General features: G+C 48.2%; 1 protein-coding gene across 1 annotated transcript in view; it reads right to left on the bottom strand.

Annotated features, from left to right (window-relative positions):
* Window positions 1–22,393: 22,393 nt before the first annotated feature.
* emx1 (empty spiracles homeobox 1) overlaps window positions 22,394–25,355 on the bottom strand; it is a 34,693-nt gene continuing 31,731 nt past the window's right edge. Inside the window, exon 3 of the mRNA XM_069922724.1 lies at window positions 22,394–22,761. Within this exon, the coding sequence (XP_069778825.1) occupies window positions 22,594–22,761 (168 nt within the window). The 3' untranslated portion in view covers window positions 22,394–22,593. The remainder of the gene's footprint in view (window positions 22,762–25,355) is intronic.

The following is a 25,355-nucleotide window of genomic DNA, read 5'->3' as shown; positions in this document are numbered from 1 at the left end:
AGAAAAGATAGTTCTTGGCATCTGTGGGCTCGTCACAGCCCCACAGCCAGACCTGTTCAGAACCACCAAAGTGCCCTAGAGGAGGTGATCCAGACGACCAGTGATGTTTCTACCACCAGAGATGGAGTGACAGAGCCCGCCGTTGCAGGCCACCATGTACGTACCAGGGAAACGTCGGAGCCAGCCACCGCTAATGGCCATGACAATTGGCCAACAAAACAGCTTCCAGTACTTTTGGGACTGCGAGTCCGGACGATGTTTCCTTGTATTCAGGAGCAGAGGTCAGCGTCCTGCCCCCGTTGGGACAGGATACCAGGAACAGGCAGTCGGGCCTCACGCTGAGGGCTGCCAACAACAGCATGATCTGGCTCTATAGTAATTGTAAGGTCCAACTGCAGTTGGGAGGCACCCTCTTCTCCTGGGTGTTCATGCTGGCCGCAGTGGAACAGCCGCTCCTCGGGGTTGACTTCCTGCGCACCCATAGCCTGGTAGTGGACCACAAGGGTCAAAGATTAGTCCACACCAAGAATTTCCAAATCATCCCCCTCAAAGACGCCAAGCTCCCAGCACTCCACCTGGACTCTGTGCAGCGATCGACCGATAAATACGCAGGGTCCTAGCTGAGTTTCCAATGGTGCTATCCCCCCCAATTCACCACAGTGATGCCTCGGCATGGAGTACAGCACCACATCCTGACCCAGGGCCCATCGCTCCTTCCAAGAACGTGTTCCTCCGGAGAAGCTCCACCTGGCGAAGAATGAATTCAAGAAAATGGAAGAACTCGGCATCATACGGCAGTCGGACAGCCCATGGGATTCTCCCCTGCATGTGGTGCCCAAAGCAACACCGGATTGATACTCTGTGACGCACATCCAGGACTTCACAGGTAACCTGCACGGAGCAAAGACCTTTTCCAAAGTGGACCTTGTGCAGGGATATCATCAGATCCAGGTAGACACCGATGATATCCCCAAGACCACCATTATCACCCCGATCGGCCTGTTCAAATTCCTCTGAATGCTGTTCGGGCTGGAGAACGTGGCACAGACCTTCCAGGTACGCATGGACACAGTGGGCCGAGACCTGGACGACACCTTTGGGTACCTAGACGACATCCTCATGGTGAGTAGGAACCAACAAGAACACATGATGCATCTCCACAACCTCTACACCCAATGGAACGAGTTCGGCCTGACGATGAACCCAGCCAAATGCCAGGTCAGGTTGGAGGTCACAGGATAACCAGGGAAGGAGCCACACCACTACCCAGCAAAGTGGAGGCCATCCAGAAGTTCCCCAGACCCAACGTGACAAAGGGTCTACAGGCGTTCATGGGGATGACCAGTTCTATCACAGGTTCATCCCCTCAGCTGCCTGGATTATGCGGCCTTTGTTCGCTCAGATGGCAGGCAAGGCGAAGGACATCACTTGGGATGAGGAGTCGGCGGAAGCCTTCATGAAGGCCAAGGAAGTCCTGGCGGACGCCGCCTTCCTGGCACATCCCAGGTCAGATGCTCCAATGGCCCTGTCAGTGGATGCCTCAGGAACAGCGATCGGCGGAGTTCTGGAGCAGCAGATCGAAGGAAGTTGGTGGCCACTGGCTTTCTTCAGCAAACATCTGTGGCCTCCAGAACTGAAGTAGAGTACTTTTGACAGAAAGCTACTGGTGCTGTACTCAGCCATCTGCCACTTCAGCAACTTTCTAGAGGGCAGATCTGTCATGGCTTTCACAGATCACAAGGCCCTGACTTTCACCTTGGCTAAGATCTCGGACCCCTGGTCAGCCCACCAGGATTGACACCTGTCTTACATCTCGGAGTACACCACAGATGTAAGACATTTCTCCGGCAAGGACAACGTGGTGGTCGACGCACTGTCCAAGCAAAGTATCCAGACGTTATCAAGGGGAGTGGAGTTCATGGCACTGGCGGAGGTGCAGCAGAAAGACGAGAAGATGCCCCATTACAAGACTCCCATATCAGGACTGCAGCTCCAGGATATCCCATTCGGCACAAGTAACACCACCCTCCTGTGCAACGTGGCCACCGGTCAGGTCAGACCTATTGTTCCGGCAGCTTGGAGACAGCAGGTTTCCGATTCCATACATGGACTGGCTCACCCGTCCATCAGGACCACAGTCCAGCTGGTGACCAGCAAATACGTGTGGCATGGATTGTGGAAACAGGTCAGTGGGTGGGCGAAAGCGTATACGCAGTGCCAAACCACCAAGGTACACTATGACCCCACCTCTCGAGCCCGCGGAACGAAGGTTCGACCACATCCACGTGGACATAGTAGGACCCTTACCAGTATCCCAGGGTTTCCACTACCTGTTCACAATGGTTGACCACTTCACCAGATGGCCAGAAGCAGTCCCGCTGGTAGACACGCGAACAATCTCTTGCGCCAGGGCCCTTATCTCGTCTTAGGAGGCACAGTTTGGGTTACTGTCCCTCATCACATCCAACAGAGGGGCCCAGTTCACCTCTAGTCTATGGTCCGACCTCAACAGCCTGTGGGGTGCCCAGCTGCATCACACAACAGTTTACTACCCACAGTCCAATGGTTGGTGGAGCGCTTCCACAGGCACCTCAAAACTGCGCCCATGACCAGGCTCCAAGGACCCAACTGGGTAGACGAGCGCCACAGGCACCTCAAAACTGCGCCCATGACCAGGCTCCAAGCACCCAACTGGGCATCTGCACGGCACCCAAGGAGGACCTCAACACCTCTTCGGCTGATCTCGGTGTTCCCAGGGGGATTTGTAAATCTCCAGGCAGACAGCAGAATGACTCAGCAGCGTTCCTCAGCAGGCTGAGGGAAAGAGTTGGCAACCTGGCCGTGATTCCACCTTCCAGGTACGGACACGCGAGGACCAACATACCCAAAGATCTGCGAGACTATGAGTATGTTTTCATTCGCAGGCGTCCACATCGTCCACTGCTGCAGAGGCCATAGGAGGGTCCGTTCCAGGTCACCGGCATCAATGGGGCTGCATTCGAGCTGGAGGTCGGAGGCAAGATGGAGGTTTTCACCACAGACAGGCCGAAGCTTGCACACCTTGGCCCAGCATCCCGGTTGAGACACCAGCACCATGCCGGAGAGCCAGGCCACCAAAGGCTGCAGAGACTCTGCCTCCGGACACCAAGGACAACACCGCCGGTTCGGGGGAGTCATGTGATGGCCCACCACAGCGACGATCAATCCAGCACTCTGGGCAGCGAGCGCAACTAAAGCCCAGCAGTTCGTAGAGCAGCACTGGCCCCAGCCAACGAACCGGCAGGCGGACAGCAAGAGCAGCTTTGTTGCACAACCAACAGACCGGGGACGTTGCTCGGGCAAGGGATTGTTATGCAGGAAAGTACCTGTACGCGGGAAACCCGCTTTTGTTACGTGGGTCATGACATGAGGAAAAGGGGGAAACAGTGGGAACGGAGCGAGTATAAAAGTCAGATCTGAGCCCCTAATAAAATGCAGAGCTGAACCTGACTAACCCTACGTGTGTGTGTGTGTTTTCCTTCGAGTGGCGCATGGCTGCAATTGCATTGTTTTTGCACCGAGGACCGGAGAACACTGTTTCATTGGGTGTTAGGTGTGGAAATGGCTGACAATAAACTTGAAAACTTGTCAATCTTCTACAGGAGCTCGATCTAGAGAGTCCAGACTGGCTGCATCGCTGTGTGGTACAGTTGCTGCAGAGAAATGAATAGGTCAGTCCACAGGACCCTCCATTAGGTCGTTTATTGTCATGTGATTGAACAAGTGCAACCCGATGAAACAGCGTTCTCCGGTCCTGGGTGCAGAACACGTAGACACCTAACCAGACATAACACATACAGTCAAACAAAACACAAGCAGGGCAAGTATTTCACCTATACAAATAAATAAATATTGTTTCATGAATATGAAAGTCTCTGATGGTCAGGGTGAGCAGTTCCTCTGGTCGTTCAGCATTCTCGCTGCCCGTGGGAAGAATCTGTTCCTTGGCCTGGTGGCGCTGGCTCTGATCTTCCTGGATCTCTTCCCCGACGGGAGCAGCTGAAAGATGCTGTGTGCAGGGTGGAAGGGGTCCTCAATGGTTCCAGTAGATCATGTCGATGGTTGGGGGTGGTGGAGTGGGGGTAGACTCCAGTGATCCTCTCTGCCACTCTTATGGTCTGATCCATTTCTATGCACCCACCACACCCACTCTGATGCGGCCAGCCTGGATGCAGTCCCTGTTGCACCTTCCTGACAAGTGAGATGTTGAGTGTCCAGGATAGGTCACTAGTTCAGTGAACTCCAAGGAACTTGGTGCTCTCTCCCCACTCTCTCCACTACAGAGTTGTTGATGTGTAGTGGAGGGTGGTCGTTCCTAGTCCTCCTGAAGTCTTGTCCGTGTTCCTCTCATAACATTTCACGAGATTTTCTGCCTCTTCTCTGTAGTGCGACTCATTGTTGTTGCTGACGAGCCCGACGACTGTTGCGTCATCTGCAAACTTGATGACGCTGTTGGAGCTGGATCTGACGATGCAGACCTGGGTCAGTAGCGGGAACAGGAGCGGACCGAACAAACACACAGCCCTGAGGTGTGGCAGTGCTCAGTGTGACGGTGTTCAATGTTCTGCTACCTCCCTGGACAGACTGAGACCTTTCCATTAGGCAGTCCAAGATCCAGCCACAGAGAGGGGTGCTGAGTCCAAAGAGCGGCAGGAAGGATCACTGGAGTATTCCTGCCCACACCCCCACCACCACCCATTGACATGATCTACCGAGATCGCTGCTTTAAGAGATCTCGCAAAATCACACACAGCATCTTTCAGCTGCTCTCGTCGGGAAAGAGATACAGGAGGATCGGAGCCAACACTGCAGGGTTGAGCATAGCTTCTTCCCACGGGCGGTAAGGATGCTGAATGACTGAAATGAACTGCTCATTCAAGCTCTTTGAGGCTCTGTTATTTATAAACAATATTTATTTTTATATCACAAGATAATGGAGCAGAAGCAGGCCACTAGGCCCATTGAGTCTGTTCCTTGACTCTATACTAAGCTGAACTATGCTCACACCTAGTTCCAATTTCCAGCCTTTCCCCCATATCCCTTGATACCCTTTCTAATTACATACTTATCCACTTCCTGTTTAAATACTCCCAATGATCTGGCCTCAACCGTTGTATGCGTATATATGTATCTACATATGTAGATACAAACTGAATATGTATCATTTTTCTGTATGCGTGTCACGACTGGCTGTATGTCTGCATGTTTCTGCACAGAGGACCGGAGAACGCTGTTTTGTTGATGTGTAGTGGAGGGTGGTCGTTCCTAGTCCTCCTGAAGTCTTGTCCGTGTTCCTCTCATAACATTTCACGAGATTTTCTGCCTCTTCTCTGTAGTGCGACTCATCATTGTTGCTGACGAGCCCGACGACTGTTGCGTCATCTGCAAACTTGATGACGCTGTTAGAGCTGGATCTGACGATGCAGACCTGGGTCAGTACTTGTACAATGGGATGATAACACGTGACAACAATCGCATCAAGGTGCCGACACATTGCCTTAGTTCAACTGACCTAAAAATATTTTGCCGCTGATTTTCATTTGTACTCAGCATCTGATGCCTCTCATGTCAGTATTCACCAATAATCGGCCAGTGTTGATGGATTCCTGATACTATTTTTCCATGGTCACAATGTCCCGGTGAAACCTTTCACCATGTTCATCACCGACTGCACCGAGATCAGCAGGGAAGACGTCCAAGTGCAAATGCTAAAAATTAATTTTCAATGACGTTGCATTTCATGATTTTGTCTGCTTGAAGTGGACTTCAAATATGACAGGAAATCACAAAAGTGGGTTAAACAGTATGTGATAGGAAAATTTTAAGGTGATTTTTCATGATCTGCAGTCCAAAATCCATAAAATACACACAAAAGTGTTCAGGAAGAAAAATGTTTATTGACCAGTGTAATGAACTTGAGCTGGAGGTCACATGCGAATGAATGGAGCTGAAGGCAGGGTCTGAGTTATCCAGCCGTTCGCCCTGCCTTGGAGGGAGTGTCGTTTCTAGACACTGACAATGAGCTCGTCAACTCGGTGTGGACTCGACCACGAAGTTTACTTTGGCTGGGTTCTCCCACATAGCTCAACAATTAACAGATTAACCTCTGAGGAATTCTGGGCTCAGGAGAAGAGACAAAGAATCCAAAGGGTGAAACACATCTCCCTGGGAGACTGATGGAAGCACTGGGTTGGAACATTCACCTTTGCCATTGATAAAAAAATGTCCCTTTAGATTAGAGATTTTCTTTATCCAGAGGGCCGTGAATCTGTGGGATTTATTGCTGCAGATGGCATTGGGGATATTTAAAAGAGAGATTCTTGATTAGGGAGAGAATTGAGGGTTCTGGGGAGAAGGCAGGAGAATGGTGTTGAACAGGATAGTAAATCGGTCATGATGGAACGGCAAGTCAGACTCACTAGGCCGAAGGGTCTAATTCAGTGGTTCTCAACCTTTTTCTTTCCACTCACATCCCACTTTAAGTCATCCCTATGCTATCGGTGCTCTGTGATTAGTAAGGGATTGCTTAAGGTGGGATGTGAGTGGGAAGGGAAGGTTGAGAATCACTGCTCTCGACCTAATTGTTACTGAAATATTTTGCTTGAGAAAAATCGTCTTTGGCCCATTTCCTTTGGAATTATGAAACCATGCACATAACGAGTCAATTAGGGACGATTAAAACAGTGGTTTTCAAACTTTATCTTCCCACCCACATATTCTTACTATTCACAGAGCACCAATGGCATAGGGATTACTTAAAGAGGTGTGTGAGTGGAAAGGAAAAGGTTGAGAACCACTCCATTCCTATGCCTCATCTCTGATGAGCTGTTATCTTGTGCTAAAAAAAAATTTGTAAAATGCTGGAGCAACTCAGCAGGTCGAACAGTGTACTTTATATAGCAAAGGTAAAAATACATCTCCGACGTTTCGGGCTTCAGCCCTTCATCAAGGTGTGAGAGAACATCAGCAAGCGTCCAAATGAAAGGGTAAGGGGGGGAGGTGGGGCCGCAAAGGCAGGAGGTGATAGGTGGAGAAGGGGACAGCAGCGAGCAGGGGGAGGAGGGAGGGGTGGGTGAATAGAGAAGGAAGGGGGTGGAGAGCCTAACCCAGAAAAATCGATGTTAGTGCCGTCCGGCTGGAGAGGGCCCAGACGGAAAATCAGGTGTTGTTCCTCCAATTTGCGGGTGGTCCTGGTGTGATAGTACACAAGGCCATGGACAGACATGAGTAGGGGAATGGGACACAGAACTGAAATGGTTGGTCTCTATCACTGGTGCGGACAGAGCGAGTCTGACCTGCTGAGTTTCACCAGCATTGTGTTTTAACTTCAACCACGGTGTCTGCAGATGTTTGTGTTTTACTGCCTGTTTGGCTCTCTCATAGATAGTATTTCCCAGATTGTTCTCAACAGGATCTTCTACACACAGAGAGGTGTGGGAGTGTGCAACGAGCCAAAGTGGTGAATGCGGGCTCAATTTTAAAATTTAAGGGAAATTTGGACAGATCCATGGATGGGAGGGGTCTGGAGGGATATGGCCCGGGTGTAGGTCAATGGGACTATGCAGAGTAACGGTTTAGCACAGACTAGATGGGCAGAAAGGCCTGTTGTGCTGGAAAGTTTTCAATTGTTCAGGATACGGGTATTATTGGCATTTATCACCTGAATGACCAAGGAGGTACAGGCCCTTCTGCCCACATGTCTTGGCTGAGCCTGATGCCCAAATTAAACTTGAACTCTTCTGCCTGTGGCATATCCCTCCATTTGGTGCAGTCACGTGCCTATCTAGAAGCCTCTTTTAAGACCATAAGACATAGGAACAGGAATAGGCCATTCAGCCCCTCAAGTCTGCCCCACCATTTAACCATGAGCTGATCCATTTCCCCACTCAGCCTTCTCCCCATAACCTTTGATGTCCTGGCTAATGAAGAATCTATCAATCTCTGCCTTAAAAACACTCAACAGCCCGGCCTCCACAACTACCTGTGGCAACAAATTCCATAGATTCACCATCCTCTGGCTGAAGAAATTCCCCCGGTTCTCTGTTCAGGATGCCCTTCAATCCTGAAGTTGGCCCCTCTTGTCCTAAACTCTCCACCGTGGGAAACAGCCTTTCTACATCTACTCTGTCCACGCCTTTCAACATTCAAAATGTTTCAATGAGATCCCCCCTCATTCTGCTAAATCCCAATGAGTACAGGCCAAGAGTTGTCAAACGCTCCTCACATGATAACCCTTTCATTCCCAGAATCATCCTTGTGACCCTCCTCTGAACCCTCTCCAAAGTCAGCCCAGAGCCTGCTCCCAATACTCCACGTGAGGTCTCACCAGGGCCTTATCAAGCCTCAACATCACAGCCCTTCTTCCAAACCTCATTCCCATGACCCTCTGTTTTTCTTACATCCATGTGCCTATCTAAGAGTCCCTAAAGAAGCAGCCTCCACCACCAGCCCCAGCAAGGCATTCCAAGCACCTACTACTTACCCCTGATGTCTTCCCTTAAACCTTCCTCAGATCATTTGACCCATGAGGTGCCTCGCAACCAGGTTTGGTAGTTAGTAACGAGAGTTTATTGTCATAATCAAAATGTACAGATGCACCGAAATTCTTACCTCCTAAGCAAGTATAAATCATGCACCTTACACCAACTACTGCACTATTCATTAAATAACCGCAATATATCAAGACATAAAAGCAATCAGAAATCTCCTTCTTCTGGCTCTCCACCCCGATGACAATGGTTCCTTTCAGTTACTTTGAGAGGTTTGACATGAGGATACCCCAGTCCTCACAAAGGAGCAGCGTGTGCATGAATGGATTTAGATGAGTAGGGGGATGCATTGGTCCAGACCCACCCTCTCGATATCCCCTCCCTGATCCAGCGGCATGGTGAGGTCCAAGACGGCCGAGCTTCGATGCAAGGGATGCCCTTTCTGCGCTTCAGGGCACTTGTTTGCCAGACGGCCGTTGACCCTACGAGAGGGTTCGTCCACCCTTTAACAGGTCTTGTTTTTCATCCTGCAGGGGGTCTAGCCACCCTCCACACCAGGCAAGCCTGATCATGTGACAAGTCGTACTGGGTTACACGGTACCAGTAGCACTCAGACAAGTGACCTGATGGTAAGAAATATAACAGTAATATAAAAGTAATTATGTATATAGAAAAATAAAATTGGTTGGTAGAATGAACACAGAAATTACAGCACAGTACAGACCCTTCAGCCCACGATGTTGTGCTGACCTACAGTATATAAACCTACTCCACAATCTACCCTTCCCTCCCTCACACCCATAACCCTCCATTTTTCTTACATCCATGTGCTATCTGAGCTGACGAGTGATACGAACATTAATCAAAGTTCAGAGTGCATACATGACATCACATCCAACCCTGAGATTCAGGCAGAATTTCTACAGATTCACTACTTCCTAAAAAAAGCAGCTTCTCCTCATCTCCATCCTAAATCTACTCCCCTGGATCTTGAGGCTACGTCCCCTAGTTCTGGTCTCCCCCACCAATGGGAACAACTTACCTACTTCTATCTTATCTATGCCTTTCATAATTTTAAATGTTTCTGTAAGATCCCCTCTCATTCTTCTAAATTCCAGTGAGTGCAGTCCCAGGCAAACCCCTTCATTCCTGGAATCAACCTGGTCAACCTCCTCTGCATTGCCTCCAAAGCATCATTGCTCAAGTCAGGAGACCAGAACTGCATGCAGTTCTCCAGATGTGGCCTCACCAGCACCTTGTGCAGTTACAGCATAATCTCCCTGTTCCTAAATTCAACCCCTCAAGGCCAACGTTCCATTTGTCGGTGATTTGAAGAGAACTTGCTTTACCAACAATACAAACTTGGATGGGGTGGTGAGGAGGATGCATCACTTAACCCATCACAATCCCGCAAGGGTCCTGACTAAATGGCCCTCCTCATATGTTGAGTGAATGTGCAAGTACATGGAAGGTGTGTTTTGTTTTAAATTTAGACATACAGCATGGTAACAGGCCCTCCCGGCCCACGAGCCTGCGCTGTCCAATTAAACCCAATTAACCTACACTTCTCGGGTCTGTTTTGAATGGTGGGAGGAAACCAGAGCCCCTGGGGAAAATCCATGCAGACACAGAGAGAATGTACAAAGTCCTCACAGACAGCGTAGGATTCAAACCCCAGTCTTATTCGCTGGTTCTGTAATAGCGTCATGCGAACCGCTACGCCATCCGAGCTACCCTATCATCATGTGATCGAGTGTGAACTTATTTACCTTGGTCAGAAACACAGAATGGTATTGTTAGTTAAATGGAACTGGGTTGGGGTATGACGTGCAGAGTCCTGGGTATCCTCCTACATCAATCATTGGTTTAACAAGCAGTTAAGGGGGCAGATGGGATGCAAACTTTAATTGCAAGGTTTTTTTGTACAGAAGCCATGATATCTCCTCACATTTATGCAGTGTCTTGGTGTGACAACACCTGGAGTTCTGTGTGCAGCTTTATCTCCATATGGGGAGGGATTCAGGTCTGTGGCATGAGGAGACATTGGGTCAACTAAGCCTGTTTAGATGACTGGAGATGGATTCCGATACTGGCAGCCCTTGTTCTCACATCACCTTCTTCCTCCATGGCCACCTTCCTCGTGTTCTCTCTCTCTCTCTCATTCTCTCTCTTTCTCTCTCTCTCTCTCTCCCCCTCTGTCTAATTCTCTCTCATTCTCCCTGTCTCCCTCTATCTCTGTCACTCGCTCCCTCTAACTCTTTCTCTCTCTCCCCCTTTGTCTCTGACACTCTCTTCTCTCTCCATCCTCTTTCCCCCTCTCTCTCTGAAGACGAGCACCCAGCGGCACAAGGACAGCTTCTTCCCCAGATTTCTGATCAGACAAGAAACCACATGCACTACCTCAATTTCTCTTATTTTCTTGGACTATTTATTTATTTTGAAATTTAATTCACAGCAATATTTGCACTGTAAGGTTGCCGTAAAGCAACGAATTTTGTGACATGTTCATGACATCTTTCTCTGCGTCTGCTTTCTAGTAGCACTCTCTCTCTCTCTCTAAATTCTCTCTCTCTGTTCTGTACATCACCTGCCCTGCTATCTCCTGTCTCCAACCTCACCCTCACCCACCCAGCACTATCCATCTGTCCCTCCTTCACCTCTCCCTCGTTCACCATTCCCCTGTTGGCCCCTTCCTCTCCCCTGTACCTCCTTCCACTGGCTCTCTCCACTCTCCGCAGACTCGATGAAGAGTCCCACCTGCAAAGGTATTTGACCTACTTGACTTTGTCTTGATGGTAACTGCATTCCCTGCCTGCTGTTCAGAAGAGGGAGGAGCTCATTGAAATTTACAAAGTTCTCATGGGGCTGGACAGTCTGGAGAGGGAAGGACAATGTTTCCCACAGTCTGGGGGCTGCAAACAAGGCATGGTTTCAATTTACAGGGGAAGAGATTTAGACCTGAGGGAGGTGTTGAATTTGTGTAATAATCTACCAGAGGACTGCAGAAATCATTGATCAATGTATTTGAGTACAAAATAAATAAATCATTTAATTTTAATTTGGACATGAACCACAGAACGTACAACATCACAACAGAGAAACAGGCCCTTTGGGCCTTCTAGTCTATACTGAGCCATTATTCAGCTAGTCCAATGGTTTTCAGTTTTTTTCTTTCCACCTTAAGAAATCCCTTACTATTCACAGAGAACCTATTAGTTTAAGCTCCTGCCACACCCCAACCCTTCCAGAGCAACACCAGCAAACCTTCCCTGAAGGATATTAGTCCCCCTCCAGATCAGATACAAGCTGTCCCATCAGGACGGTCCCACCTTCCCTGGAAGAGCCCAATGATCCAGAAACCTGAAGCCCTCCCTCCTGCACCAGATCTTTCGCCACGTGTTAAGCTGCATTATCCTCCTATTTCTAACCTCACCAGCACGTGGCACGGGCAGCAATCCTGAGATCATTACCCTGGAGGGTTCTGTCCTTCAACCTAGTGCCTAACTCCCTCTCCTTTCAGGACCTCCTCACCGTTCCTTCCCACATCATTAATCCCTACATGGACCATGAAATCCAACTGCTCACCCTCCCTCTTGAGAATACCATAAACTTGATCTGAGGTATCTCGGACCCTGGTTCCATGGAAACAAAATACCATCTGAGATACTTGATCTCTTCCACAGAACCGCTTGTCTGTCCCCCAACTATGGAATCCCCTATCACTACAGCTTGCCTCTCCTCCTCCCTTCCCTTCTGAGCCACAGGACCAGACTCCGTGCCAGAGACCTGATCGCCGTGAGTTGTTGCTGGTGGGTCGTCCCCCACAACAGTATCCCAAATGGTATACTTGTTATTGAGGGAAACGGCCACGGGGGTGCCCTACACTGCCTGTCTGTTCCCTTTCCCCCTCCTGTCTGTCACCCATCTACCGTCCCCCACCTCCTAGATGTGACAATGTCTCTGTAACTCCTGTCTAACACACCCTCTGCCTCCTTAATGATCCGGAGTTCATCCAACTCCAGCTCCAATCCCTCAACTCGGCTTGTCAGGAGCTGCAGCTGGATGCACCTCTCGCAGATGTAGTCGTCATGGATACTGCCGGCTTCCCTGACGACCCACATCCTGCAAGAGGAACATTCCCCTGCCTTGGCTGCCATTCCCACTGTCTGTGACTAGAGGAACAAAATATATGAGATCTAAAACCTGCCCTTAACCTATGCCGACCTGCTGAATCCATTTTGTCCTCGACTAGGGTGGCCCTTTCTTACTTCAGCTCCCGCACCACCACCTCAGCATCTTCTTGCCAAAACCTCTTGACTCAGACTGCTCTGTCGATGGCATCCCCGCTACGCAGTTCCTCACTTTTATAGCGATGCTCGACATTTTTTTTAAATCTCTGCTGCAGCTTGGGTCACCTGATCTCGATTGCACCAATCAGCTTCTCTCTGCTGGGTCTGTCCTTTTTAAATCTTTGCTGCCACTGCTCGGTAGCGCAGTAACAGGCTTCTCCAGCCCGAAAGCCTGCACCGCCCAAAATGTGCCCAAACTTCAAAGTTCAGACTTATTGCTGGAGCACACACGTGACGTCACGTACAGCCCTGAGATTCTTTTTCCTGTGGGCCCGGCTGAATTTCTACTTAACCGGTAGTGCAAAAAAAAAGCTCTACTCAAGAAAAGATACGTATACAAAAGAGAGAAATGAAAGCAAATCAGAAAATAAATATTCATTAATATCTAATGTAAGAGTCCTTAACTGAGTCGCGACTTTGTTGTTTAGGATGTGTCCAATTAAAGCTACAAACCCGTACGCCCTTAGAACACTGGAGGAAACAGGATCACAAGGAGGCGGCCCACACAGTCATGGGGATGCATACAAACTCCTTACAAGAAGTGGCGGATTCAAACCTGGGTCATGGTCGGCGTAACAGCTTTGTGCTAACCATGCCACCTTGCAATCGGTGTAATCAGAAGCCATCCGGGCACGCGAGGAGAGAGCAGGATGTTACGCCACCTTCTTGTACGGAACCTGCCACGATCAGGTTGCACGGTGGAAAAGCCTCAAATGGTAAGATGGCCAGACTCTGATGTCCCAAGGCTCCTGCTGGTTGGAAGATCAAACTTGAAGGCTGAGACAGGGTTAATGATCGGATACTTATCACTGAGGAAGAACAGAGGAACCTTGGGCTCAGGGTCCATAGATCTCTCAAGGTTGCCACGCAAATTGATAGGATAGTTAAGAAGGTTCGTTAGTCAGGGGACTGAATTAAGAGCTATGAGGAAATGTTGCACTTCTATAAAACTCTAGTGGCCTCATTACAGGAACAATGTGGAAGCTTTGGATAGGAGATTTACCAAGATGTTGCCTGGATTGGAGAGCTGGGACTTTTCTCTTTGGGGCATAGAAGGATGAGAGGAAAATTAATAGAGGTCTACAAGATGGTGAGGCGGACAGCCAGCGTTTGTTTCCCTGGGCTGGATCATCAAACTCCAGAGGACATGCGTACAAAGTGAAGGGAGGGAAGTTTAGGGCAGACATCAAGGGTAAGTTTTGAGAGTGGTAGGTGCCTGGAATACATTGCTAGTGGTGGTGGTGGAGGCTGGTACAACAGGGCATTTAAGAAACTCTCAGACAGGCAGATGGATGCTGGAAAAATAGAGGGTTATGGATGTGAGGGAGGGAAGGTTTGTTGGTTGAGTAGATTTTTATAGGTCGGCACAACATCGAGGGCTGAAGTGACTGTACTGTGACTGTACTGTGCTGGAATGTTCTCTGCTCAATCCCGATCATTGTGGAGGGTGATGGAGTACCCTGGGAAAGCCCACACAGGTCATGGGGAGAACCAGCTCCTCACGGACAGCGCCGTGTCCTTAGAAATAGCGTTGCAGGCATAACGAACACCAATGGAGAGAATCAAGAAAGTCCACAGATGCCGGGGCTGACTGTGGAGGGCCCAGGCCTGAAACCTTGGTTTCCCTTTCCTTCCTCTGGACGCTGCAGGACCTGCTGAGTTTCTCCAGCATATTTGTGTTTAATGCACATGACAAGCCCCAATTCACACACCCCCTTCATCCTGCTCCTTAGAAGGAGAATTTCCAGGATGAGTTAATGAAGAGAGAAGGCAATAATTTACCTTTATGTGACAGTATTTCTTTAATGGTCAAGGCTGTGAAGCATAGGTTAATGGGTATTCAGCCTAACGCACCTGCATTAGGTATAAAATGACGCAGAGATCAAGTTTCAAAACAAAGAGTCTTCATCTGACAAAGATCACTCAGCAAACGATGAGAACGGTTCTATTCGAACTGAGAGTGTCCCTCCTTGATCGCTCCCTGAGCTGTATTTAGTTTCCTGAATCAGAGGTTTGAGCACTCCCGTGTTTTACGCGTTTCACACAATCCCAGTTAAACCTGAAAATCTGCGCTAACCGACTCGCAGGGAGAGTTCACGGACGTTTTCAATCTCTCATTCCAGCAGTTAGAGGCTCCCACCTGCTTCAAAGAGCATCAATTATCCTGGTGCCCAAGAAGAGTAGTGTGAGCTGCCTCAAACAACTATCGCCCAGTAACACTAATGTACGAGGAGCGCTTGGCAGCTCTTGGGTTGCATTCATTGGAGGATAGGAGAATGAGAGGAGATCTCATAGAGACACTTCGTATTTTGAAGGCTTTAGAGATGGTGGATGCGGGTAAGATGTTTCCCTTGGTGGGTGAATCGAGGGCAAGGGGGTCATAGTCTGAAAATGAGAGGTTATCCACATAAAACAGAGATTAGGAAGAACTTCTTTAGCCGGAGGGTAATGGATCTGTGCAACTCGCTGCCTCATACAGCAGTGGAAGCCAGATCACTGGGAGTATTTAAACAAGAAATAGACAAGTATCTCACTAGTGAGGACATCAAGGGATATGGGGAAGAGGCTGGAAACTGGAACTAGTGTAGAGTAGTTTAGTGTAGATTTACGGAACAGACTCAATGGGCCTAGCAGCCTGGTTCTGTTCATTTGTCTTGTGAATCTACTGTGATGAAATGCTTCGAGAGGCTGGTCATGGCCAGAATTAACACGTACCTAAATAAAGATCTGGGCCCACTGCAATTCGCCCACCATCACAATCGTTCCACAGCAGATGCAATATCACTGGCTCTCCACTCAGCTCTGAATCACCTCGAAAACAGCATCACGTACATAGGCTACACTTCATCGACTACAGCTCAGCTTTTAACACAATCATACCCTCTGCGCTGGTTAACAAGCTCCAAACTTTGGATCTCTACAACCCTCCCCCCGACCCGTGACTAGATCCTTGATTTTCTCATTGGAAGTCCACAGTCAGCACGGCTCAGTAAAAGCGTCTCCTCCTCACTGACTATCAATGCAGGAGCACCACAAGGATGTGTGCTTAGCCCACTGCTCTACTCACACCCCTGAGCGCAAGGCCCATTCTCTTGGATGTTGCAGTGTGAACGGTGGAGCTCAGTCTCAGCGCAAACATGTGCATCATTCGCCCCCTGCCCCCACCCCGTGGAGTCTGGGACATCCCAGGAGAGGGCGCAGAGAGCAGGTGGCGGCACGAATTGGTTGGCCACAGTCGCCAGAACACTGATGACTGCACAGTGGAGTGCAGCGAATTCTCAGCACGGGAGGTTGAAGAAGATTAAAGATTGACCAAGTCCCCCGCCCTCCCCCCTCCCCGAAGCCCTGTGAGTGCAACTCTGAGCAAGATGGAAAAGTCCACAGAACACGGCTTCATTTGACAATAACCAGAGAATTATCCATTAATGCAAGCAATTACAGGAGATTAGAAGTCTCTCTTAAGGACAGCTTTCATCTTTCAATGGAACTATGGTGAGAGTTCTCAGAATCACAGGATCAGAATCAGGTTTTATCGTCATGAATGTGTCTTGTGGCAGCATTGCAGATGCAAAAATTGCTATAAATATTTTTTAAATATATAATGAAATGTAGAAAATGTAATTTGCAAATTTTAAAATATTTTTAAAATCCACACCACCCAGCGCACGCTCTGTTCTCGCTGCTGCCATCAGGAAAGGGGTGTCGGTGCCACAAGATTCACACCAGTAGGTTCAGGAACAGCTGCGCTCCCTCCACCATCAGACTCCTCAATGACAAACTCAGTCAGGGACTCATTCAAGGACTCTGACTTGTGCATTTTATTGATTTTCTTTTTTGTTCTCTCTGTATTGCACAGTCAATTTGTTGACATTTGTTTTCTCTTTACAGTTCTTTCATTTACATGTGTACATTGTGTACAGTTTTTTTTTGTACAACCAATAATTCTGCCTCAACCGCAGAATAAAGAATCTCAGGGTTGTATGTAACGTCATGGATGTACTTAAATCTGAAATATGAAATAAATAAATTACTACGAAAATAACAGAAAAGTGAGGTCATGCCTGTGGTTCACTGCCTGTTAAAAAATGTACCGGGGGTTGTAGGTTAATTGGGTGTAATTGGGCGGCACCGGCTTGTGGGCTGAAAGGGCCTGTTACCGTGCTGTATGTCTAAAGTTAAATGTTTTAAAATTTACTTTAAATTTTAAAAATTAAGAAATCTAATGGTGGAGAGAAAGAGGCTGCTTTTGTGCCCATGGGTGTGTGTCTTCAGGCTCCTGTCCCTCCTTCCTGATGGTAGCAGTGAGAAGAGGGCCTGGCCTGGGTGCTGGGGGCCCTTGAGGATAGAGGCTGCTTTCTTGAGACACCGCCTCTTGTCGATGCCCTCGGTGGGGTGAAGACTGATGCCCGTGATGGTGCTGGCCGAGTTCACAACTCTGCCTTCTTTTCATGCTGTGTGCATTGGCACCTTCGTGCCAGATCCAATCAGAATGCTCTCCACGGTACTCTTGTAGAAGTTTTCGAGAGGTTTCGGTGACATACCGAATCTCCTCAGACACCTCACAAAGTATAGCCGATGGCGAGCTTTCTTTCTGATTGCATCTTTGTGGAGGCTTCAGGACAGATCCTCGGAGATGTTGACACCCAGGAGGGTGAGGTGCTTGACCTGCTCCACTACTGAGCCCTCGGTGAGGACTGGGTCATGTTCCCCTGACTTCCTCCTGAAGTCCACAGTCATCTCCTTGGTTTTGCTAACGCTGAGCGCAAGATTGTTGGTGTGACACCACTCGACGAGCTGATTTATCTCCCTCCTGTACGCTTCCTCATTTGCCATCTGTACGTTAACATCCCTGCCATCTGGTCTGAATGTCCTAACTGAATTTGAACTCTGGTCTTGCTGGCGTGGTTTGGATTACATAAATGGATCAAACAATGATGTAAGTATTTCAACTCATCCTCCCATTCAATATTCAGTCAAAGTTCAGATTTATTGTCAGGGTACATACATGGCATCACATACAACCCTGAGATTCTTTTTCCTGTGGGCCAATCAGGATTTGTACTTATCGGTAATTGTAACCTGTACTAAAAAACAAACTGATGGTAACTGTACTGAAAAAAAATCCAATAATAAATAACGTGCAAAGTAAGTCTTTAAATGTGTCTCTGAGTTTGTCATTGAGGAGTCTGCTGGTGGAGGGGTGGCAGCTGTTCCCGAACCTGGTTGGTGTGAGTCTTGTGGCACCTCGACCTCTTTCCTGATGGCAGCAGTGAGAACAAAGCGTGTGCTGGGTGGTGTGGATCCCTGATGATCACTGCTGCTCTCTGATGACAGTGTTCCCTGTCGATGTCCTCGATGGTGTGGAGGGTTTTGCCTTTGATGTCCTGGGCTGTGTCCACTACCTTTTGCAGGGCTTTACTCTCAGGGCTATTGGTGTCCCCTAACCTGACTGTGATGCAGTGGATCAGTACACTTTCCACTACAAATATGTGGAAATTTGCCAAGCTTTTCAATGACATGTTGAACCTCATCAGGATGTAGAGGTCCTGACATGGTTTCTCCATGATGACATTGGTGTGTTGGGTCCAGGAAAGATCTGCCAGGATGGTGACTCCCAAGAGCTTACATGTGCTCCCCCTCTCTACCTCTGATTCCCCCCAGTGACCACTGGATCGTGCACCACTGGCTTTCCCTTCCTGAAGCCAACAATCAGCTCCTTAGTTTAGGTGACATTGAGTGCAAGTTGTTGTTGGTGGACCATTCAGCCAAGTTTTCAATCTCCCTCCTGTACACTGACTCATCCCCGTCCTTTATACAACCCACTACCGTGGTATCGTCGGCAAATTTGTAGACGGTGTTATTGTCGTACTGAGCTACCTAGTCATAGGTGTAAAGTGAGTAGAGCAGGGGGCTAAGGACACACCCCTGGGGTGGTCCGGTACTGATGGAGATGGTTTTTATTTGTTTTTATATTATATATACAACACAGTAACAGGCCCCTTTCTGCCCACCCGTTCCAATTACATCCAATTAACATGTTTAACTTATGAACAGTAGAAGAAAATCGGAGCTCCCAGAGGAAACCCACACAGACATGGGGAGAATGTACAAACTCTTTACAGACAGCGTGGCATTCGAACCCTGGTCCTGATCGCTGGCGCTGTAATGGCATTGTGGGCCAAATTGCCTAATTCCGGTCTTATGATCTTTCCCCTTGAAACCTCCTGGACAGACCCCAAAAGCTGGCTGCATCCTAAACCACTCCAACTCTCACCCATTTCAGTGCTTGTTGGCTTGAAACCTTTCTCATTACAGTTCCCCAGGCCTTCAACCCCTCCATAATTCCAAGTGGCATCACGGGCAGCTTGGGTTGTGAAAAGGGCTTTTGGCACGTTGGTCTTCATTAATCAAAGTATTGAGTATAGGAGTTGGGATGTTATAATAAAGTTGTTTAAGACATTGGAGGATTGTGTGCAGTTCTGGTCACCGAACTACAGGAAAGAGATCAATAAGATAGAAAGAGTGCAGAGAAGATTTACTAGAATGTGTTAACATTCTCCTTCATTGGGTTAATGATTTGCAAACTCTTTAACTCATTGACAGGAGGAAGTCAGGGGAACACGACCCAGTCCTCATCAAGGGCTCAGTACTGGGTGTCAACATCTCCGAGGATCTGTCCTCCATATCGATGCAATTGCAGAGAAGGTTCGCTAGCAGCTATACTTTGTGGGGAGTTTGAGGAGATACAGGACGTCAACAAAGATGCTCGAAAACTTCTACAGGTGGACCTTGGAGAGCATTCTGGCTGGTTGCATCACTTTCTGGTATGGAGGTGCCAACGCTCAGGATGAGAAAAATCTCCAGAGGGTTGTTAACTCAACCTGCGACATCACAGGCACCAGACTTCACTCCATCGAGGACATCGACATGAGGCAGAGTCTTAAAAAAACACCCTCTATCTTCAAGGATCCCCACCACTCTGCTACCATCGGGAAAAAGGTACAGGAGCCTGAAGACAAGCACAAGGACAGTTTCTTCCCCTCTGTCATCAGATTCCTGAATTATCAATGAATCAAAGACACTGCCTCACTTTCCATGTAGTAATATATTTTAACTTATTGCTTTATCTGAACATTTGCCCCGTGACGCTGCTGCCAAACACTGAATTTCGTGACTTGTTCATGACAATAAATTCTGATCCTGTTTCTGCAAGGCAGTTTGATTACTACAGGAGGAAACTTTTATTGCAGTTGATGAGAGCACACGTGGAGTGCCTGGTCTCCTTGCCTGCTGGCCCAGGAGATTCACTCAGCTGCTTCCTGAGATCTCAGATTTGCCACTTGAGACTGGTTGGTCTTCTCTAGATTTGAGGTGCTACTACCGAGACCAGATTCAGGGTCAACATTTCCCCCAGCCGAAGTGTCTAGAGCCAGGGGCCACAGTTGCACAGTGAGATCGAGAGGGGAGCGGGGAGAAAGGTGGAATTCCCTGGCCCAGAGCACAGTGGGAGTTTGGTGATTGCGAAGACAGAGGAGGATGGATTTAGGGGAAATCTAGGGAGAGTTGGAGGAGTGTGTTGCAGATGTAAATAGTAAATGGAGGTGCATTAAATGTGGTATATTTGGATTTCCAAAAGGCCTAGGGCAAGGTGCCGGGCATGAGGCTGCTGGACCAGATGTGAGCCCGTGGAATTACAGGAAGTACTAGCATGGGCAGAGCAACGGCTGGTCAGCAGGAAACAGAGAGTGGGAATGGAGGGATCCTATTTAGGTTGGCAGTGGTGGTCCGATGTGGGGGCCACTTCTTCTTCTCTCGTCTGTAATTATCTGGATTACAGAATTAATGGTGGAGGATACAGAGATAGGTAGAGGGGCAGGTAGTGAGGAGGCAACAGAGAGGCAGCAAAGGGACTTGGACAGATGAGGAGGATGGGCAGAGAAGTGGCAAATGAAATACAACGTCAGAAAGCCTTCGGTCATGCTCGTTGGGGGGAGGAATAAAAGGGCAGACGATTATTTGGATGAGGAGAAGATTCAAAATTTGGATGTGCAAAGGTAGATTCAGGCGCCTGCCTACATTTTGTTCATAACTTGACGAAGGGATCAAGCCCCCAAAACATTGGTGATGGACCTTTATCTTCACTACACTAAGGACCTGGTTTGACCTGCTGAGTTTCTCCAGCGTCGTGGAAAAGGGCTCCCCATTGAACCAAAGGAAGGGTCAGATCCTCTCGCATAGGGTCAGCAGTGTTCATTACAGACACAACAAATTACTCAACAGCATCGTACGAAATATTGCAAGCCTTTATTCATGTACTGAGATTTCAGATAATGCAGGGGAAGCAAAATAATGAACGTTCTGGCGCGCACATCAGCTTTCAATCATGAACTACATCACAGCTATTTACAGTCTGCTTGTGGGATAGAACCAGGCCTTCACTGTGATCACCTACAAGTGAACCAGTCTTCACAGCAGCATGTGGGACCATCATCTTACCATGAGGAGCTAAATCATGTCAGAAGGATTCCCCATGGGAGATGTGTCTCCCCCTCCCGATCTACACATCCCAAATCAACCAATCACGTCAACAGGTATCCCTATGAATTAATGTGTGTCTGCATCTGTGTGTGTGTGAGTGTACGTGTGTGAGTGTTTGTGTGTGTGTGTGTGTGTGTGTGTGTGTGTGTGTGTGTGTGTGTGAGTGTATGTGTGTGTGTGTGTGTTTGTGTGAGTGTGTGTGAGTGTTTGTGTTTGTGTGAGTGTGTGTGTTTGTGTGAGTGTGTGTGTGATGGTTATGTCTGTATCCATTTTCCCGTGGGGAGTGTGTGTGTTGTCTGTCTGTTTGCATGTATTATCCTATCTGTTTGTTGCGTGTGTCTTGCTATCAGGACCTGTCCCTGTGTGCATCTGCTTATCTGTTCAGGTCTGTCTGTGTGTATTTATCTGCCTGTGTTGTCTGTCTGTCATTCTCAGTGTGCCTATTAGTCTGTGGCCAAGTGTGTATACCCTTTTGCCTGTCTGACTGTGGGTCTGGTCAGCGGTTGAGGGTCGATCAGACTGCCTCACCCACAGGTGGAATGCCCTGGTGAATATGCTCCTGGAAGACGGGGACGGTAGGGCTGTGGACCCGACCCAGGGTGACAATGTAGGCATGTCTGGGTGAAAGCACCGTCCACACCTACTTTGCAGTGGCATCTCGCTCCACAGATGTAGCAAACAGCACGTACATCAGGGGTTCAGTGGAAAATTGGGCAAACACTTCTCACAGGACAAAGTCTCCATCAGAGGGCAGAGAAAAACGACGTTGCCAGCTTAAAATGACGGTGGCTCCTGCCCAGGAACAAACCCTTCTCCCGCAGTTCCCCCTGAACCAAGACAATATTCTCCGTGTGAGGGAACCAATCATTACCAGTTGAAGAGCCACATCGCAAAGAATTACATCAAATAAATAAAAAAGTTTATTTTTTAGGATAATTTTTAATATAATATATATTTATATATATATACAGTGGATGGTTAAGTATCACTGGAACAGAACACACTCTTTCTTCCACAGCCCGAAGTGCATGTTCAGATCCTTCTCAGGACACCCAGTGATGATCAATGTGTTGGTCTGCAGTTTGCTTCTCCGCTCTCCTCTCCCCCTTCGGAAATGCCCACGGCTTCTTGGATGTCGCCTCCCGGGCGGTCGCTCCCGCATGCCCGCGACTCCCCGGCTAGTCCTCGGAGGTGACGTCTATGTCATCAGGACTGGACTGTTTGGTGGCCAACCTCCAGCGGTTGACGTGATGGGAGCCTTTCTTCTTCTGCTGGGAGTCGGCCCCTTCCTCCTCCAGCTTCTGTCGCTTGTACTTGGTCCTCCTGTTTTGGAACCACACCTTCACCTGAAATGAGGAATGAGAATCAGAATTTCATTGCCATGAACATGTCACCAAATTCGTTGCTTTGCGGCAGCCTCACAGTTGCAAATATTCCCATAAAATCACATTTAAACGGAAGTAAATTAGTGCCAAAATGAGGTTCATTGTCCATTCAGGAATCTGATGGCGGAGGGGAAGAAGCTGTTTTTGAGCCGCTGGGTGTTTGTCTTCAGGCTCCTGCACCTCCTTCCCGATGGTAGTAGAGAGAAGAGGTAAAAGAACACAGAAATGCTAGAGGAAGTCAGCCGGTCTTGCAGCATCCATAGGAGGGAATGATATATTACCGACGTTCAGGCCTGAGCCCTTCTTCAAGCTAAAGCCAGGCAGGCATCTTAATTAAAGACAAGAGATTAATGGGGAAGAATGAGAGAGGGAAGAGTCCAGGCCTAACTACCAAAAAGTGTTAATTGTCAGGGCCCTTGAGGATACAGGCTTCTTTCTTGAGATGCCACCTCAATGGAGTGAAAACTGCTGCCCATGACGGTTCTCAACTCTCTGTCCTGTTCATTGACACCTTCGTACTAGACAGTGAAGCAACCAGTGGGAATGCTCGCCACGATACTCCTGCAGAAATTGGCAAGTGTCTTTGGTGACATACCCAATCTCCTCAAACACTTCAGGAAGTATTGCTCCTGACGAGCCGCCTTCGTGATTGCATCGGCGTGGAGGTCCCAGAAGAGTTCAGGTTCATGTCTGAGATCAGGCCTAGTCCAAAACAGAGCATCATCACAGAGTAGGACACTGTGATGGTCATCAACCACATCCAGTGGCTCAATGACCCATCAAGTTTGTATTCAGACTTAAGTCAAGTTCATTCTCATCTGCTTGTACAAGAACAACCCGACGAAACAGCGTTCTCCGGTCCTCAATGCAAAACACGCAGACACACAACCAGACATAACACACGTACATTCGAGCTATACATCCACAGGACAAGTATTTCATCTATAAATAAATAGATGTTTTTGTACAAATGAGAGTCTCGGAGGGTCAGTGTAGGGTGTGATGACCTATGTAAACCTACTCCATAATAATCTAAATCTTCCCTACTCACACCCATAATTCACTACTAATCTTCAAAGATGAGCCTATCAAAGAGTCTTTTAAATGTCCCTATTGTACCAGCCTCCACCACCACGCCCAGCAATGCATTGCAGGCACCCACCACTCTCAGTGTGTAAAATGCACATCTCCCCTAAACTTCCCTCCACTCACCTTAAACCAGTGTCCTCAGGTATTTGCCATTGTCGCCCCGATCTGAGTCCCTCAAAATCTACCTCTATTAAGTCATCTCTCATTCTTCACCGCTCCAAAGAGAAAAGCCCCGCTCTGTTATCGTTGCTTCATTTGATGTGTTCACTCATCCTGTTAAGTCCCTGGTTCTTCTTTGGCTTGGCTTCGCGGACGAAGATTTATGGAGGGGGTAAAAGTCCACGTCTGCTGCAGGCTCGTTGGTGACTGACAAGTCCGATGCGGGACAGGCAGACACGGTTGCAACGGTTGCAAGGGAAAATTGGTGGGTTGGGGTTGGGTGTTGGATTTTCCCTCCTTTGTCTTTTGTCAGTGAGGTGGGCTCTGCGGTCCCTGGTTAAATCACCTTAATACCTCATAGTCCTTGCCTTTCCAAATTCAACTGTCTCTTAGAATCCCCTCTCGGAACTGACACACCACGGGCCTTGCCTGACTTGTTGAGATTTTACAGTATTTTTTGTCTTTATTTCGGAGATCCATCATCTGCAAGTTTTTATTTTAATTGTTTTGGTAGGAGGGGAGTTCTCTCACATAGTTCCCTGCCCATTACCTCTCATGCCTCCCAACAGTAACTGGTCATGGTCCTCCTTTTCAGAAAATGGGGTGGACATGGAGATAGAACATAGAGCACGACAGCACATTACAGGCCCTTCAGCCCTCAATGTTCTGCTGACCCTTTAAAAAAATGCTAAACCCTCCCTACCTCGTAACCCTCTATTTTTCTTCCATCCATGTGTCCTAAGAGTCTCTAAAATGCCCCTAATGTTTCAGCCTCCATCACCATCCCTGGCAAGGCATTCCAGGCCCCCACAACTCTCTGTATAAAAAACTTACCCCTGACATCTCCCCTAAACTTCGCTCCCTTCTCTTTGTACACACATCCTCTGGTGTTTGCTATTCCTGCCCTGGGAAACAGGTGCTGACCGTCCACCCTATCTATGCCTCCCATAATCTTGTAGACCTCTATCGTCTCCTCTCATCCTTCTAGGCTCCAAAGAGAAAAGTCCCAGCTCTGCTCACCTTGCCTTATAAGACTTATTTTCCAATCCAGGCAACATCCTGGTAAATCTTCTCTGCCCCCTCTCCATATGATGAGGGACAGTTCTTACAAGAAAGTATCACCAACACTCTGTTCTGGTCCAACCAAAATGACATTACTGCCAAGAACGTACACCATTGCCACTACTACCTTTAAAGCCAAAAGAGATTCAGCATGTTTCTTATGTCCCTTACCAATTTTTATGGCTGTACCATAGAGAGTACAGGTGTAACCCGCTTTACAAATGCTCGCTTTACGCAAATTTGCT

The sequence above is a fragment of the Narcine bancroftii genome, chromosome 3 (genome assembly GCF_036971445.1).
Source record: "Narcine bancroftii isolate sNarBan1 chromosome 3, sNarBan1.hap1, whole genome shotgun sequence".
Lineage (NCBI taxonomy): Eukaryota > Metazoa > Chordata > Chondrichthyes > Torpediniformes > Narcinidae > Narcine > Narcine bancroftii.
Note: the sequence above shows the minus strand (reverse complement) of the source record. Positions and strands in the feature narration are given on the sequence as shown.